At 47.7% G+C, this 16,233-nt stretch overlaps 1 protein-coding gene across 1 annotated transcript in view; it reads right to left on the bottom strand.

Annotated features, from left to right (window-relative positions):
* Positions 1-15,625, bottom strand: part of HS3ST2 (heparan sulfate-glucosamine 3-sulfotransferase 2) — a 106,715-nt gene extending 91,090 nt beyond the window's left edge. Inside the window, exon 1 of the mRNA XM_005591455.3 lies at positions 14,692-15,625. Coding sequence (XP_005591512.3) covers positions 14,692-15,176 — 485 coding nt within the window. The 5' untranslated portion in view covers positions 15,177-15,625. The remainder of the gene's footprint in view (positions 1-14,691) is intronic.
* Between the last annotated feature and the right edge of the window lie 608 nt (positions 15,626-16,233).

Below are 16,233 nucleotides of genomic sequence, written 5' to 3'. Positions count from 1 at the left end.
TGTAATGTCAGCCAGACCCTCCCAGGCTATTGATAGACCATGACAACCAAACATGATAAAATAATATAGTGCCATCAAAGCAGGGAGAATCTTAGTGGGCATTTCCCAACATGTGGGATACGTACCACTAGTGGCTAAAAACAAATTTAGGTGGCACATGATATGGTTTTAAATGTCGTCTAATCACATCATAAGAAGATAATTATCTTTCCTTTTCCATTCTATTCAAGTCTTCTTATTCCATCATGGAGAAAGTCTTCATTGGGTGCTAGAATGTCGTTAACACTTTTCTTGATCTCTCTCTGGAACAGAGAAATAGGTTGCCTCACATAGAACAAAGCATAGGCAACTGTATCGGGATGGAATTGCACTGCATTGTTTGGTTTTCACTGCATTCGTTTTATGGCTACATTCTATTTCTGGCAAGAGATAAGGAGACTCATTTAGGATGGTGATATAAAGTTTCAATTTTAAGTAAACGTATTTGAGTAAAAGTTATGAGTGGACCTCAATATGATGTAAAGTAAATGGAACTATTTGTAGATATGTCCAAAAAACAAATCATGAAGATGGCACACAAATGACTGAAGGATGGGAGGCAATGTGTTAGATGTTGTAAGGACATTGATGACCCCATGATTGGGGAGGTTTGTAGACAGGTTGCCCCAGAAGCAAGGCAAAGTTTGGATGGTCTCCCAGCTCTTCCACCAAGGGTTCATGCATCCAGACTCTCAATACTGAACTAAGAACCAATCCCAACAAACCTCCATTTGTATCAAAGCTTTGCTTGACTTTAAAGGGAATTGTATCATCTCTGAGGCCACCTTGGCAGGTATTCATTCTCCATCCCTCTCTGTCCCACCATCCCAATATTCCTCTGTCATTCTGCGGATGCAAAGTACTGATCAAGGGTGAATAGAAATTCTTCCCAGCTGATCTTTATGGTGCACTCCTACTCATCTCTTAGCCTCCTCCTGTTAGCAAGACCACATGCTCCAGGGTAGACTTCATCTACACCAATAGAATGAGAGAGGTACTCACCTTCTGTGCAAGCAAGCTGATCTCTAAAACAAGAACCTGTGAGCACCTCTACCCAATTCAGGTGGCTGATGCCAAGAGAAGTGTATAGGCTCTTCGTTTGGTGTTCTGAATGTGTCATTGGGAGCTGGAGGCAGTGACCAAGTTGCAGAGAGCTTCTATCCCACAGAGAAGCATCACAAACTCGACATCCTACAGGGAGTCTGTGGGCATGTACATGAATGACAATAAAGAGAGGTGGAGATTGCTGGCTGGCTGGCTGGGGTCTCGTTCTATAACCAAACGGATTTCCTCAAGTATGGGTCATCTTGGCTTGAGATTCTTCTCCTCTGTATTGGCCCAGTTATTAAGACCTCAGCTCCCCTCATATTGACCAAGGTCCATGTGATGACAGTGAGTGCCTCTTGTCTTCCAAGCACAGCCATCAGCTTAGTGATTATTACACCTCCTTCAAACACAATCAGGGAAGCAGGACCCAAGATAGGAATAATAAAATCAAACACTTTCTTATCACATTGAATCACTACAACAACCTAAAAGGCAGGAACACTTCATCATATCCTCATCTTATATAGGAGAAGCCAAAACTTGGAAAGATGAAGCAACTTGCCCCACAGCCATGGCAGAAGCAGGATTAGAAGCCACTAGTACCTATTTCTAAGACCCACCTTCCTAGAATCATAAGAGGGCAGATTGTAGGTCACATCCAGCCCACAGACATGTCCTGTTTGACCCACAAGTGTTCTATAACAGTTATGAATCAGTCAGATGTGATTATAAATTGAGAGTTCACTTTCTTTAAAATGCTATATTCAAGTTTTTCTTTAAAAAAATAAAAAGCCATAACTGGGAGATCTGGCCATGCAGAGATATCAAAAATATCATTTAGGACTGACTACTGCTTGTCCTCTCTAAATGGGATAATCAATATCCTATCTAAATGGGACCAAATACCCTATTTAAACAAAATTTGTATAAATGGGACAAGTCCCCACCTATTCTTCATAACCCACAGCCAACTTCATTCATTCATTTATGTGCCCACAGAATCCCTAAGGATGTTGAGTTTGTGATGCCATCCCTCCTTCCACCTGCTTCTCCATGGGATAGGAGCTCTCTGCAGCTTGGCCACTGTCCCCAGCTGACAACGACATATTCAGAACAGCTCAGAGCTTCCCCATCCTTCTACATACCTCCCTTGGCACCAACCACCTGGACAGAAGGAGGTGCTCAGAGGTTCATGTTTTAGAGACTACCTTGCTTGCACAATTGCCATTTGAATGATGACCAAATTTGAGAACCTATAAGTGGCTCTGACATGAGTACTTCCCAGAGTCACTTCTGGTTATTTCTCTTCTTCACCCTAGGCAGGAAAGAACAATTGAATTAAGTCAAGTTCTTTCCCTCTCCATGAAATGAGTGACAGACAAACATTTGGCCAAGTTACCCAAGAATTTCTTGTTAATGGAGAAGTTTGTGTTAGAGAAAATACAGGAAAGGGAGCCTAAAGTAGGGACTGCACCACCACAGAGCTTTGCAATGACTTAACTCATTTTTCACGGAATTAATAATTCAGATCCCACAGTGTTTCAGCTAGAAGTGGCCATAAACTTCAGAGAGTTTAACCAACCACTTCTGAAAATGGGGATTGATCCTAGGAAATGCTACCTCCACTTTAAGCCATCTCGCCTGAGCAAAATGAAAGCTGTTAGATGATTTCATGTCTTCATTAAAGCCATCAAAGCAGAAACTCACTGCAAAGAGGCTGCCAAGGCAGAGAACATTTCCCCATGCTTCAGCAGCTTTGGGAAAGTCGGAGAGATTCAGATTCTGACCATCTTGCAGGAAGGTGTTATCATGTTCAATTCTGCTTAAGGGAAGCCACACGCACAAGCCCCCTAAATCTGGCAGTGTCACCACAGCAGCCACCTCCCCATGCATGTTGATGAGGCTGGAACAAGAATGAGAAACAGGGTGGCTCCCATTGGGTGACACGTGCCTTTTCTGGGTTGAAGAAGGGCTAATTTAACCTTTAACAGATCTCAAGAGGTTACCTAAGAACTCTGTATTTATAAAAAGGGCCTCAAAGATCTCTAGAAATGAGGAGTCTGCTATCTCCTACCTATGGGAGATGGCAGATTCCTCATTGGGAGTGGAGACTCCAAGCTACAGTAGAACATAATGTTCTTTTCTTTGGTTAGTTTAGGGACATCTATAGATAGACAGGACCAGTCAAGTGAGGGGCTGTATTGGGAAGTATATTTGGTTCAGACTCCAGCCTGTCACTTGTAAGGAAGGGCCTGAAAGATAGCAAGTCCTTAATAGGAACTTGGGCTGGGCACAGTGGCTCACGCCTGTAATCCTAGCACTTAGGGAAGCCAAGGCAGGAGGATTGTTTGAGCCCAGGAATTGGAGACCAGACTGGGCAACATGGTGACACTCTGTCCCTAAAAAATACAAAAATTAGCCAGGCATGGTGCCTCATGCCTGTAGTTTCATACTAGGGAGGCTGAAGTGGGAGGATCGCTTGAGTCTGGGGCTGCCGTGAGTCATGACTGTGCCACTGCACTCCAGCATGGGCAAAAGAGCAAGACCTTGTCTCAAAAAAAGAAAAAAGAAATGCTATCATCATCATCCTCAGCAGCAACACTGCTACCATCATTATCACAAATGCCATCTTTCTTGAGTCCTCTCTCCCACACTTTGCCCCATGCAATCATCAGCAAATCCTGCCACTGTCCCTTCAAAGTGTATCAAGCATCTGTCCCCTCTCCCATCTCTCTTCACCACTACTGCTCTGCAACCACTTTTGCAACAGCCCCCTAACCAGTTTTCCTCCTTCCATCCTTACTCCCTTGCATAGCAGCCAAAGAAATCCTTGTAGAATGTAAGTCAGATCATATAATGCCTTCACTCAACACTACCCAATAGTCCCGCATTTGCTCAGAGTAGAAGGCAAAATTCTTGCAAAGACCTGCACCAAAGACCTTGCAAAGACCTGCACTACAAGGTCCTGCACCATCTGGCCCCTGTTACCTCTCCAAGTTTATTTCCCATCCCTGGTGCACTTCTTGGGCACTCCAACCTGGACGCACTGGCCCCTGGGTTTTTCTCAATCATACCAGCCACCCTCTGTCCTCAGGGCCTTTGCATGTGTGCTTCCTCTGCTAGAACGTACTTCTCCCAGATCACAGCATGTTTTCCCTCCTCACCTCCTTCAGATTGTTGCTCAAATGTTGCCTTCTTTGCTAGGCCTTCCCTACCCACTCTGTTTAAAATTGCAATACCCTCCCCAGACCAAGTACTCTCTCTCCTCCTCCCCGTATTTTCTCCATAGCACTTACCACCATCTGACATAGATATGTTTGACTGACTTATTTATTAACTATCTCCTTCTTACCCCGTGGAAAGTAAGCAGCATGAAGGCAGAAATTGTTGTATGTTTTTTTCATTCCTCTCTCTCCAGTGACTATGTGGCTGGCACACAGTAGGTGCTCAATAAATACCTATTGATGACTGAGTCACCAGCATCCACATTCCACATTCTTTCAGAACAAGGTGTGGCAAGCTTAACAAAGGGGTGGACCAGTCTGTAGCTCCAGAACAGACTCATCAATTCCTAATCATCCCTCATAGCTAAGAGTATTCACTCAACGCATATTAATTGAGCACCCACTGTGTGCCAGGCACCGTTCTGAGCTTCAGGGATACGGCCATGAATAAGACAGACAAGGTTCCTGGTCTCTAGGGGGAGTTTTCAGGCTAGTGGGGAAACAGTAAGTAAAAGAGAAAATGAACACAATAATTTCAGATGGCAGTGAGAAGAGAGAAGTAAATAAAGCAAGATGGTGAGGAAAGATAGAGAGTGGACAGGAGGTGAGCCAGCCTAGACTAGGTGGCTGAGAATGGTCTCTTTGAGGAGGTAACATTGGAGCTGGGACCTGCATGATGAGAAGTAGCCAGACCTGAGATGTTCTGGGGGAAGAATGATCCCTGTAGAGGAACAGCAGATGCAAACATCCCAAAACATAGGCACCAGCTCTCTTGAAAGCCTCTTTTGTTCACCCTGGGTGGGGGCCCCTCCTCTATGACCCCACAAATGCTGGGAGCTTTCTCTCTCTCTCAGTAAGTCTGACTACTGAATTTCTCTGCATCTTTATCTCTTTAAAGGAGAGATTAATTCTTTCCCATCTTCATTTCTCCAGGGCTTAGCACAGTACCTGGCACATAGCAGGTGGCCAATAAATTCATGTGGAACTCCTCCAGGAAGCTTTCCCAAATTCCCCTAAATGAATTTTCCCTCCTTTCCACGCCACTTACCATAGCTCTCCGTGTATCTCTAGTATGGTACCTATTCTCATCTGACTTGTGTGCAAACTTTCCATGGACATCTAGTAGCCTCACCAAACAGTGAAGAGCCCAGAGGCTCTGTGTTATATTCATCTCTGTGTCCTCAGCATGCTGCTCAATAAAGGTATGATGAAGAAATCAATGGTCAACAATGACAACTAACAGGCTTTTAATAACTCTCGTGTGCCACAGATGTTTCAAGCACTTCTACGTGTAATTGTTCATTGAATCCTCACAGCAACCCTATGTGGCAGTCAATACGATTAGTCCCAGTGTGCAGATAGAGGAACTGAGACCGAGAAGCCACTGGTTGGCACACACGCACCTTGCATGTGGTGGAGCTGAGATTCCAACACATTCCTTCTCATCTCAGAGTTCGAATTTTTCATAGCTGTGCTGAAACTGCCTTCCATAGTAGTTTCTGCAACTTTATCTCCATTTTGAGTTCATGCTTGGAATCTCAGTTTCTCTCTCTCTCTCTCTCTCTCTCCAATAAGATCTGTCTTTGTATTGCTTCCGAAAAAGCCCTTGTGCCACCATGAGGCCTTGCTTCAGTGCCCACTCATCTCTCCATCAGCCTCAGGGTTGATCTGGGGTTCTTTCACCCAGCAGCAAGCACTGAGGCTAGGGGGCACCCTGAGCGGGCAGAAAGCCATCTCTCCTTAATTGACCATCTGCCCTATTAAAGGCAAGTTTGGGAAGCCCTGTCTTCATAGACACCCTCTACATTGCCTCTGTTAACAATATAAGGGAAATTCCAGGCACCATTTTCTGCAGTGGGTCTTCTTTCACACAGTTAAAAGCACACAAAGAAGTTGCATTGTCTTCCGCTCTTGATCCAGTGAAATTAAACTGCTTGAGAAAGCAAAATTGACATCCTACCCTGCCCTGTGTGTAAGCTTCATGTCATGGTTTTTTTGTTTTTTGTTTTTTTTTGAGAAGGAGTCTCGCTCTGTCACCCAAGCTGGAGTGCAGTGGTGCAATTATAGTTCATTGCAGCCTCAAACTCCTGGGCTCAAGTGATCCTCCCATGTCAGCCTCTCAAGTAACTGGGACTACAGGTGCATGGCACCATGCCTGGCTAATTTTTTGTTTTTTTTGTTTTTTTTTTTAGAGATGAGGTCTCCCTATATTGCCCAGGCTGGTCTCCAACTCCTGCGCTGAAGCGATTACCCAGCCTCGGCCTCCAAAAGTGCTGGCATTACCACCACACCCAGCCCATCATTGGATTTACTTAAGCTGAGTTTTCAGCAAATTCCAGCAATATTTCCCAAAACGTCAGTTGTGTGCCTCATCTTGGTAATTTTAGGTACTACACAGACCTACTAAATACCACCACATCACACAGTGAGATGTATTATCTCTTCCTCTTCACCTTCATTCCTTCTGATTACATCAAGGAGAAATGTCTCACATTGATATTGGTATTTCTTTAACTGCTCTTAGCAGCGTCCCCTAGTATCCTTTTTTAAGCAAAGATGGAAAACACTGTAGGCTTGGAACTTTCCAGCCACACTAGAGAGCAAAAATTCAATCACTGTTTTGTTTTCAATCTAACTTACTTTTATGATCACTTTCTAATTATGGCAAGTGTTGCTGGTTTTCCATTTAGGGTGGCTTTAAAATAAAGTTGCTTTTAAACAATATTTACTTTAACTATACTTGCACAGTATGCTTTAGATTTGCAAATCCATAGCATATCTTTAGAAAGATACACAAAAACAGGTACCTATGGTTGCTTCTGGGAAGAGGAACTTCTTGGTTGAAAGACGAGGTGGAAAGAAAGGGATTCATTTTCTCTGAATACCCTTTGTCACTTTTGAATTGCACAATACAAAATTTTTTTTTTCTGAGACAGAGTCTTGCTCTGCTGCCCAGGCTGGGGTACAGTGGCACTATCTTGGCTCACTGCAACCTCTGCCTCCCAGGTTCAAGCAATTCTCCTTTCTCAGCCTCCCAAGTAGCTGGGACTACAGGCACACGCCACCACGCCCGGCTAATTTTTGTATTTTTAGTAGAGATGGGGTTTCACCATGTTGGCCAGGCTGGTCTCGAGCTCCTGACCTCAGGTGATCCACCCACCTCGGCCTCCCAAAGTGCTGGGATTACAGGCGTGAGCCACCACACCCAGTCGAATATCTTGTCTATTTTAAAATATATAAACTGAAGGGGAAAATGTGTTCTTTGTGATAAATTATAATTTTTAAATGGGTTATCTTAAGCAAAAAAATTAAGAAGGTCAGACAAGATGGCTGACACCTGTAATCCCAGCACTCTGGGAGGTCGAGGCAGGAGGATTGCTTGAGCCCTGGAGTTTGAGACCAGCCTGGGCAACAAAACAAGACCCTGTCTCTAACAAAGGATTTTAAAAAGTAACCAGGTGTGTTGGTGCATGCCTGTAGTCCTAGCTACTTGGGAGGCTGAGGTGGGAGGATCACTTGAGCCTGGGAGATTGAGGCTGCAGCGAGCCTTGATTGTGCCACTGCTTGATTCTCAAAAAAAAAAAAATTAAGAAAATAATAGTAGAGGTCGTGCTGTGCTTTGGCAAATGTCATGAAGGTGGCACAAGAATGTCTGAAATCTGAAAAAATTCTCCCTCCCAAATAACTATGCCACCATTTGGAAGGCAGCGTGAGAGGTCCTTGAGCCTCCACCCAGATAGAGCAGACACTTCTGGCTTTCTCACGTGGGGAGTGTTCATGGTGGCTGGTGGCCATGGGCACTGAGGTGGAGCCATTGTCAGCTCCTCTGATTTGAAAGCTTAGGAAGACACCCAATGGACCCATGCCCAGGAAATCCATGTGATGCTCGGGCTCCAGATCACCCAAGCCCAAACGTCTGTCTCATGTGCCCTGGAAAAGCATACTTAATAATAACTCCCCTGTCCCCTGTCTTCACCCTGTTCCCTTATCCCACTGAGAAAGCCACTGGGAGCATAGCATTGAACCAACAGCCCAGCAGTGTAGCTTGACAGGCAGCAATTACCTCAGAAGCACAAGGTCATTTCCCCTCCTGGGTGGCTTTTACCCACCTTGTCAAACTGCTTGTGAACTTCACAGTGCTTCAGCCCAGCCATGCAGCCCATTAGGAGAACAAAGTGGCAGCTGAGCCGGCCTACAGCAGCCTGGCACTGAGCCTGGCCAATGGAAAGCATTTGACAAATGAATGGATTAACCCGCACCGGAGTTAGCTCCAGTGGAGACAGTGAGTCCCACAGGTTTAGGTTGCCTGCGTGACTTATGAGTTCCCTTAAGGCTGACTCACTACCCCCCAAAGCCCCACCCCCCCATCACCTGCCCTGAGCCCTCACAGGTAGAGATGACCTCTCCTCAAGTCCTCCAGAGGATCTGATCAATAGGGAACTGTGTGCTCCCACCCCCTCCCCACCCACCCTGTCACTCAGTCATTCAGGAATGATTCATAGAGGTCTAACCAAAGAGAGGGAAGTTATTCTACAGCCCTGCACACCAGATACACAGAACATTACCAAAGCATTACCAAAGCATAAATGCAAGTAATAGCACCTGTTGGGCATTGACTCTGCTTCAAATCCGTTAGGGCCCTTTGGATGTGTCCCAGATATGTGTAAGGTACAGCAAGTGCCTCTGTACAGCAGGCCATGAAGGACATGCCCACCATCGCATCTTATCTCCTGTGAGCACTAGCCCCACACCTTCCCTAATTTCAGGATAGTTGCTTTCAGGGAGATGGCATGGGTAACATTCAAAAATACAAAATGAATTCAGCTCCTGGACCAATCAGAAGAGAGCCCTGCTGGCTACAGAGATGAAGCAGGGTCTAGTCACTGGCTCTTTGGAAGATCCAGAAAGTCCAGGTTAAGCTGGGGAAGCCAGGTCTTCCAGGCAGAGGGCATTTCGGGAATCAGTATGGAAACATCCTGTATCTCAATCTAAGACACCATCAATCATAAGATACATGCTAATTTCGGAGATGTTAAAGATGCTTCTCAGAATCTCTCAGTGGTATTTTCACATGTTCACATCCAAAACAGCCTTAACAATGTGTGTAGCTGGAAAGTACTGGGGCTGTGAGCATCTTCTCCACCTAAAATTCTCCTGTACCAAGTGATAGGGTTTGGCTGTGTCCCCACCCAAATCTCATCTTGAATTGTAGCTCCCATAATTCCCACATGTTGTGGGAGGGAGATAATTGAATCATGGTGGTTTCCCCCATACTGTTCTCATGATGGTGAATAAGTCTGATGAAATCTGATGATTTTTTATGGGGTTTCCCTTTTTGCTTGGCTCTCATTTCTCCCTTGCCTGCTGCTATGTAAGACATGACTTCCACCTTCTGCCATGATTGTGAGGCCTCCTCAACCACATGGAACTGTGAGTCCATTAAACCTCTTTTTCTTTATAAAGTACACAGTCTTGGGTATGTCTTTGTTTGCAGTGTGAAAATGGACTAATAGACCAAGGCTTTGGGGTAAGCCTGTTCTTCATTGCAACCTCTTGCCAGTCCTCAGCTCCAAGGGGAAGGGAAACCACCTCTTCAAAAAACTTCCTTGAGCAATGACAGTTCTCCTTGCCTGTTCTGAATGTTCCTCCGTGACAAGAACTGTACATTTGCTGGCACTAAATATTATATCTCCAGCATGCTACAAGGCTGACAGAGTGCTGCAAGACAAATGGGGGGGTGGTTATAGACTCAATGGTTTCATTTAATCATAGTGTATGATGTTCGCCTGGACCAAGACAGGGAATTTCTGTATAAAGGCCTAAGTCTGCATAGATGCTGCAATTGTGCATGCAGGTGCATGTGTGTGGGTGTGCACACACATTCATCTGTGTGCATACCTAGCGAGCACAGATCAGTCTGTTTCATGTGTTGATCAATTTGTTAAAAGACTATAAAACTGTCTGCATTAACTACTTCATGCAGGAGGCCCCTTACTTTCTGCCTTTGATTTTATTTTTTCTAAGGTTTTGCATTTCCAGAGAACTGGGCTTTGCAATTAGAACATGATTTCTTGATTAAAATGAACTGGAGATCTCATTCTGTGATTTTTATTCTCTTTCTTACTTAGACTGTTGCCTCTGGGGCAAATATTCTGTCTTCTTTGCTTTGCGCCATCCCAAGAACATCATCGATGCTGAACAAATAAATAACCAGAGTTGTGAAGTGAAGTCTGAAATTTATAGAATAGGCTCATCTATCAAAATTTGGACACCAGAACACAGAGTCAATTATCACGTATTAACTTGCTCTTGTTGGCATTTCAATGCGTTTAGAAAAGATACACTTCCTCCACACACGTTCCCCTGACATACCAAAACACTAGCAAAATTGAGAACACTTAAGACATAACTCAGCTTTCCCTATGACTCTAAAAACCACTACACACAGCAAAGCTTATATCTCCTTATAAAAGATGACCCTGAAGAGTCTATTTCACATCCAAACTTTCTTAGAATGGAGGGCATCCTAAAGATAACCTTAGATTTGGAAAAGCATTTTCACGTAGTCTTACTTGATTTTTATAAGGTTGCAAAGCACTTCAGGCATCATTCCCATTTCATAGGTGAGCAAACTGACACCCAGATATGTGAACTGACTTCCTGTTAACATGGAAGGAAGGAAGGAAAGAGAAAAGGAATAGAGGAAGGAAGAGAGGAAGGAAAGGAGGGGGAGAGGGAGGGAACAAGGAAGGAAGGAAAGAAGGGAGGGAGGGAGGAAAAGGAGAAGGGAACAGGGAGGGAGGGAAGGAAGGAAGGAACTGGGGAGGAGGGAAGGAAGGAGAAAGGGAAGGAAAGGGAAGGAATAAAGAGGAAAGTATGGAACTATCTTTATAGCAATTGATTAATTCTTCAGCCCGATTTAATAACAGCAGCAGGGTCAGAAACTAATATTTTAAATACTAACAGAATTAATAGTGATAACAGGGGTGTTGTAGTAATTAGTAGCAATAACAGTGTAACATTACTGCCTTATCTTTATATATCATAGACTTTTCCAGGGCAATTTCATGTACAGTTTTGCATTTATTCTTCACAACAAGTTTCTAGGATAGTTACTACAGGTCTCATTCTATGATGAGGAAGCTGAGACTTGGGAGAATCACCTTTCTTCAAATCATACAGCACCTAGGTGACTACCTCTGGTCTTCCAATAGTGGGTCCTGTCCTGGTTCCCTCGTCAGCCCGGTGTTGCTTTGCCCACCTGTCCAAGCAGCTAGGAGAGGCCACCCTGCAGCTCTTACCTCGGGGAGGAAATGTAGGTGGGGGAGAACCCAGGCCAGATACATAGTTGAGGTAAGCATCAGAGATGGCACTGCAGAAAGACAGCAAATTGGAAAGAACCCACTGCAGAAGGCTAGGTTTGGTGGTGGCCTGAACTGGACTGGTTCCCAAGAAGGGGATCAGGCTGAGGACAAGAAGGTGCAGACTCTGTCTCCTGGTGTCTCCAAATGATGGTGTCTCTCTGGCTACATCACCCGGCCTTCAGCTTTATCTCCATTTACCCACAGAAAGAAGCCCCTTCTTTGTGTTAAGGGTACAGCTTTTGATTTTTCCACTATCTGGATTTCAGCCTCCTGACCAGGAAGTTATCACCAGGGGCTTTGATGTGGGCCGATCGTACTAAGATCCACACTGCCTGCAACTTTGCAACACCCCCTTTGGAAAGCACAGTCCACACCAATGGGCGCAAGGGTTCTTTGGCCATGTCTGCCCAGTGAACCCTGGCTTTATGATGGGAAGTTGTGAACTGACAAGGCAGTGGACAGAGAGGGGAATATCCTATCACCCACCGTACATAGCTCATGGACTTCAGGAAGAAAGTGAGAACGTGGGTTTTAAAGGATTCCGGAAATCCCCATGATTTCTGCAGTTAATGCATATGAGTTGGCCATAATAAAGAGAAATGTACATAAATGTTCCTTATATACAGAAAGATGTTCTGGAGGTTATGGAAACAGCATCCAAGTGGGGTAGTATTACCTTGCACAGAAATGGCAATCCACAAGCTAAACACTTGACTCTAGGGGTGTGGATTTGTAACTGAAAGAAGCACAAACCACACAGCCCTTTCCTGACACTGGAGCTTCCCAGCTTTCCTGGTCGAGCAATGGGGAGAGGGCAATTACGATCAGAACTCTAGCATAATCTTTTAGAAATATAAAGTAGAGAAAGGTGGTAGAGGGGGAGAGGAGAGAGAAGCGGAGCTGTCAGCATGCTTGATGTTAAATAAAACCTACCAAGACTCAGCTGAGAATTTTAGCAGAATCCAAATGTGCTAAAAAAAAAAAAATAAAAAAAAAATAAAAAAAAAAAAGGCATGGCTCCCATCTCTAAGGTTCACAGTTAAGCTGGCTTAGAATCACACATGCCAGGGTTAAAAATAAAAAGCAGCCATCCCTGAATGACAAGGGCTCCGGGATGGAAGCCTGAGGTATGCTGTTTAGTGGTGGAAGGAAGAGAGGGGAGGGAGGAGAGTCTGGGTTCAGGGTATAGGTATTTATCGGAGGGCACACTATCTGAAAGCCAGATGCTCAGAATTTTGCTGTTTTGCACTTAAAAGGCACTTCACATTGGCAAAAGGTTTCATAACGATCTTCAGATTTTCCATCGAGGAAATGCTGGCCTGCATTCGAATGTCGTGGCTGACCCACTCCAGGGTCTGCTGTTCAATGTGTTTGCCTCCCCCATCCCGGGGTCTGGCTCAGACAGTGTCCACATGCACCTAGACGGGATGCCCATGAGTCATAGCTTGGAAAGCACAGCGGGCTATTGGCATTGCCACGAAGCCAGATCTGCCACTCTGTGCCACCCTACCCTATTAACCAGACATAATGGTGCTGGGGCCACCCACAGGCTGGTTAGCCCCTGCTTGGCTGCAATGGGGACAGACTATGTGTTGGCTTGCTAAGGACGTACATGACCCACTCCTTGTCCCCACAACCACAACTATTGTGGGTCAGGGCTAACCTGCAAAGGTGCTAAATCAGGCCTGTGGTCCCCCTACTTTTGGTAAATCCAGGGCCCTCTGTTATAAGTCCAGTGGGGTCCTCTTTCTAATGAAGTTGTCCCTTGTCCAATATGCATATGACCTCTACTGCCTAAAGCTGTAGATAAAAATAGCAGATTTAGCCTCAGCTACTGTGTCAGCTACCATGTTACCCCTCCCCAACGTCATTACTATGCAGATGTTTCTAGAAAGTCTTCAAAGGGTCAGGTGAATGGTGAGAATTCTGTGACCTATGTGTTAACAGGGAGCCCAGACATTACATCCCCAAATGTGGGCCGATCCTATACTTCAGCACCATAGAGGGCTGGGGAGGCAGATGGGCATTGAGGAGTGGACGCTGCCACCTTACAGAAGCTTTGGTCTGTGCCTTGACACCCCCAGTGGGGATAATTCTCCTTCCTGGCATGCATGGGAAGCATAGACAGTCTATGCATGACTGGCTGCCCCTAGGACCCTCGCCAGCCTTCACCCACATGCCCACCTTCAAATTCCACATTTTGGCTGCTGGTTTAGAAGTATCACTTAACGTGAAGTGTTTTTTTTACACCTTTAAGGCACTTTAGAAAAGCCTTGGAAGGTATACAGGGCAAGAACTGTTTTCCTGCCCTTGGGATGGATGAGAAACTAAAGGCTGATAGAGTTTAAGAAACTTGCTCAAGCGTAAGTGACAGACCCAAGACTCGAATCCAGGGCTCTTTCCACTACTCCAAGACCACCTACCCAGGGCCAGATCTACTGGGGATCTCAGCCCCGGTACAGCAGCAAATACCTGGGTTTGAGATTGAGACTCCCTAAGGCATCTTTCTTACTGGAGACCTCTGGGGATGCACTGTCATTTGACCTGAACTCTGGGGATTTTTCCCAAACAGAGCCTTGCTGCAAGGAGTCTCTGAACCGCCTTCCCTTTTTCAGGGTCCTTCAGGTGCTGGGTACCAGCAAATACCTACAGAGGGTCAGGATGGGGCCGTGTTCAGGCATCACAGGTCCTCGCCCGTCCCTTCCTTGAGCACCCTAAGGGCTGGTCACAGAGGGAGTTAGCCCTCCAGCTGGCACTTAGGTTTGACTGGAGATAATCCTTTTCCAACGACTCCAGTGACAACAGGGAACGCCCTCTGCAGTTCCAGAAACTGCCCATCTAGATTATCACTGGGAAGTTCTGGGTAAATTCTGTTATAGTCCCCCATGGCCCGACGTGTCAGCCTGAACCCATACAACGAGTCGGGTTAAAAGAAAAAGAAAACACAAGAGACGGATGAGTCTCCCGATGGAAGCGACCAGAGACCCGGCGCACGGAGCTGAGCTCCTGGTCCTTACCTGTACCAATCCAGCCCGCGGCCGTAGTTCCTGTCAAAGAAGTGGGGCTCCGTGCCCAAGGCCCGCACGTCCGGGTGCACGCGGATAAACTCCAGCACGGCCCGGGTGCCCCCCTTCTTCACTCCCACAATGAGGGCTTGGGGCAGTCGCTTGGTACCCAGCTTGGGTGAGCCGGAGTGGTTGGAACCCGAGAGGCGAGGGGCGGGCACGGCGGCGGCGGCCACGCTGGGTGCGCTGGGCTCGCTGGGCGTCGGCCCGGAGGGATCACAGGGGCGGGACTTCTGGAGAAGTTTCTGGCCGCCCGCGCTGGGGCCGCGGAGGCAACGAGGCGCGCCCAGGAGGCGGCTCCGACCCAGGTCGTCGCAGCAGCACAGGAAGCTGTAACACAGGTAAGTGCAGGAGAGCGAGAGCGTGAAAGCGAAGAGCAGCCTGCGCGCCCTCCGCGGCTGAGGTGGCCCCGCGCGGCCCAGGACCCTATAGGCCATGGCTCCATGGGCCCGCGCCGGGGGTCATGGTTTCCGAGGGGGCACCGGCGGCGGAGCTGCTGTGGCCCTGCGGTCGCCTAGAGGGCTCGCGTGGCGCTGCCCCGGTCGCGCGGATCGGGCGTTGGGGGCGCCGTCTTCTCCGGGCGCTGCTGGCCGGGGTGCGCACCGTGCCCCGGGATCCCGGGAGCAGCTGCTCCTCGGGGAACAGGCGGTTGCATTTCCAGCATCTCCCGGTCCTAGACGATGGGACTCCGGGCAGCCTGGCGGCTCGGGCGCTCCCTGGCTCTTACGTGCGCCGGGTTCGGAGCGCGCCCAGCGCCCGAAGCCCCATTCCTGATCCTCGGAGCGCTGCGCACGAAACGCTCGGTGGCGGCGCGGCTGTGCAGGCTGGCAGGTGGACCGAACGGTGGCGCTGGAGCGGGCTGCGATCTGGCTCTTCGGGAAATGCCGAGCGGAGCGCGCTGCCGGCTCTATTTAAGGAGTCGCCTGACGTCAGCCGCGCGGGTCCCCCGAGCCCGCGCCGCGCCCGGGGACCTGGCCCGCCCCCTGCGCCCCCACTCTCTTACCCCTCCCAGAAACACAGGACGCGGGCGCTCCTCACGCAGGCCACTCCCTACAGAGCCCCAGGCCAGCTTTGGGGCGGTGAAGCGAAGGTGTCAAGGCATAGTACTCCTCTGGGAGGCTGGACAACCCTACCACGCGGGCCTCTCGACACCGAGGGACACGAACCCAGGTCGAGATCGCGTCGACATCCAGACCAGACAGACCCAGACGCAGACGCAGGCACCCTGCCCTGATGCGCGGTCCCACCACCCTGACCCGCACACGCACGCACAGGCACAGAAGAACACACGCCCTAGCTCGGACACACCCCCACACGGGGAGGAGAAGTCCCCTGACCTGGGCCCAGATACACCGACAGGGACACTGCCCCCCTCTCGACATCTCGCCAAATGGACACACACAGCCCGGAATCCGACACGGAGCGCACGCACGCCCAGGACTGGGACACGCGCTGTAGATGGGATGGGTGGAGGAGCCGAGCGTGAGTGAGATT

Source organism: Macaca fascicularis, chromosome 20, assembly GCF_037993035.2.
Source record: "Macaca fascicularis isolate 582-1 chromosome 20, T2T-MFA8v1.1".
NCBI lineage: Eukaryota > Metazoa > Chordata > Mammalia > Primates > Cercopithecidae > Macaca > Macaca fascicularis.
The sequence above is the reverse complement of the archived record's forward strand: the minus strand, read 5'-3'. Positions and strand labels throughout refer to the sequence as shown.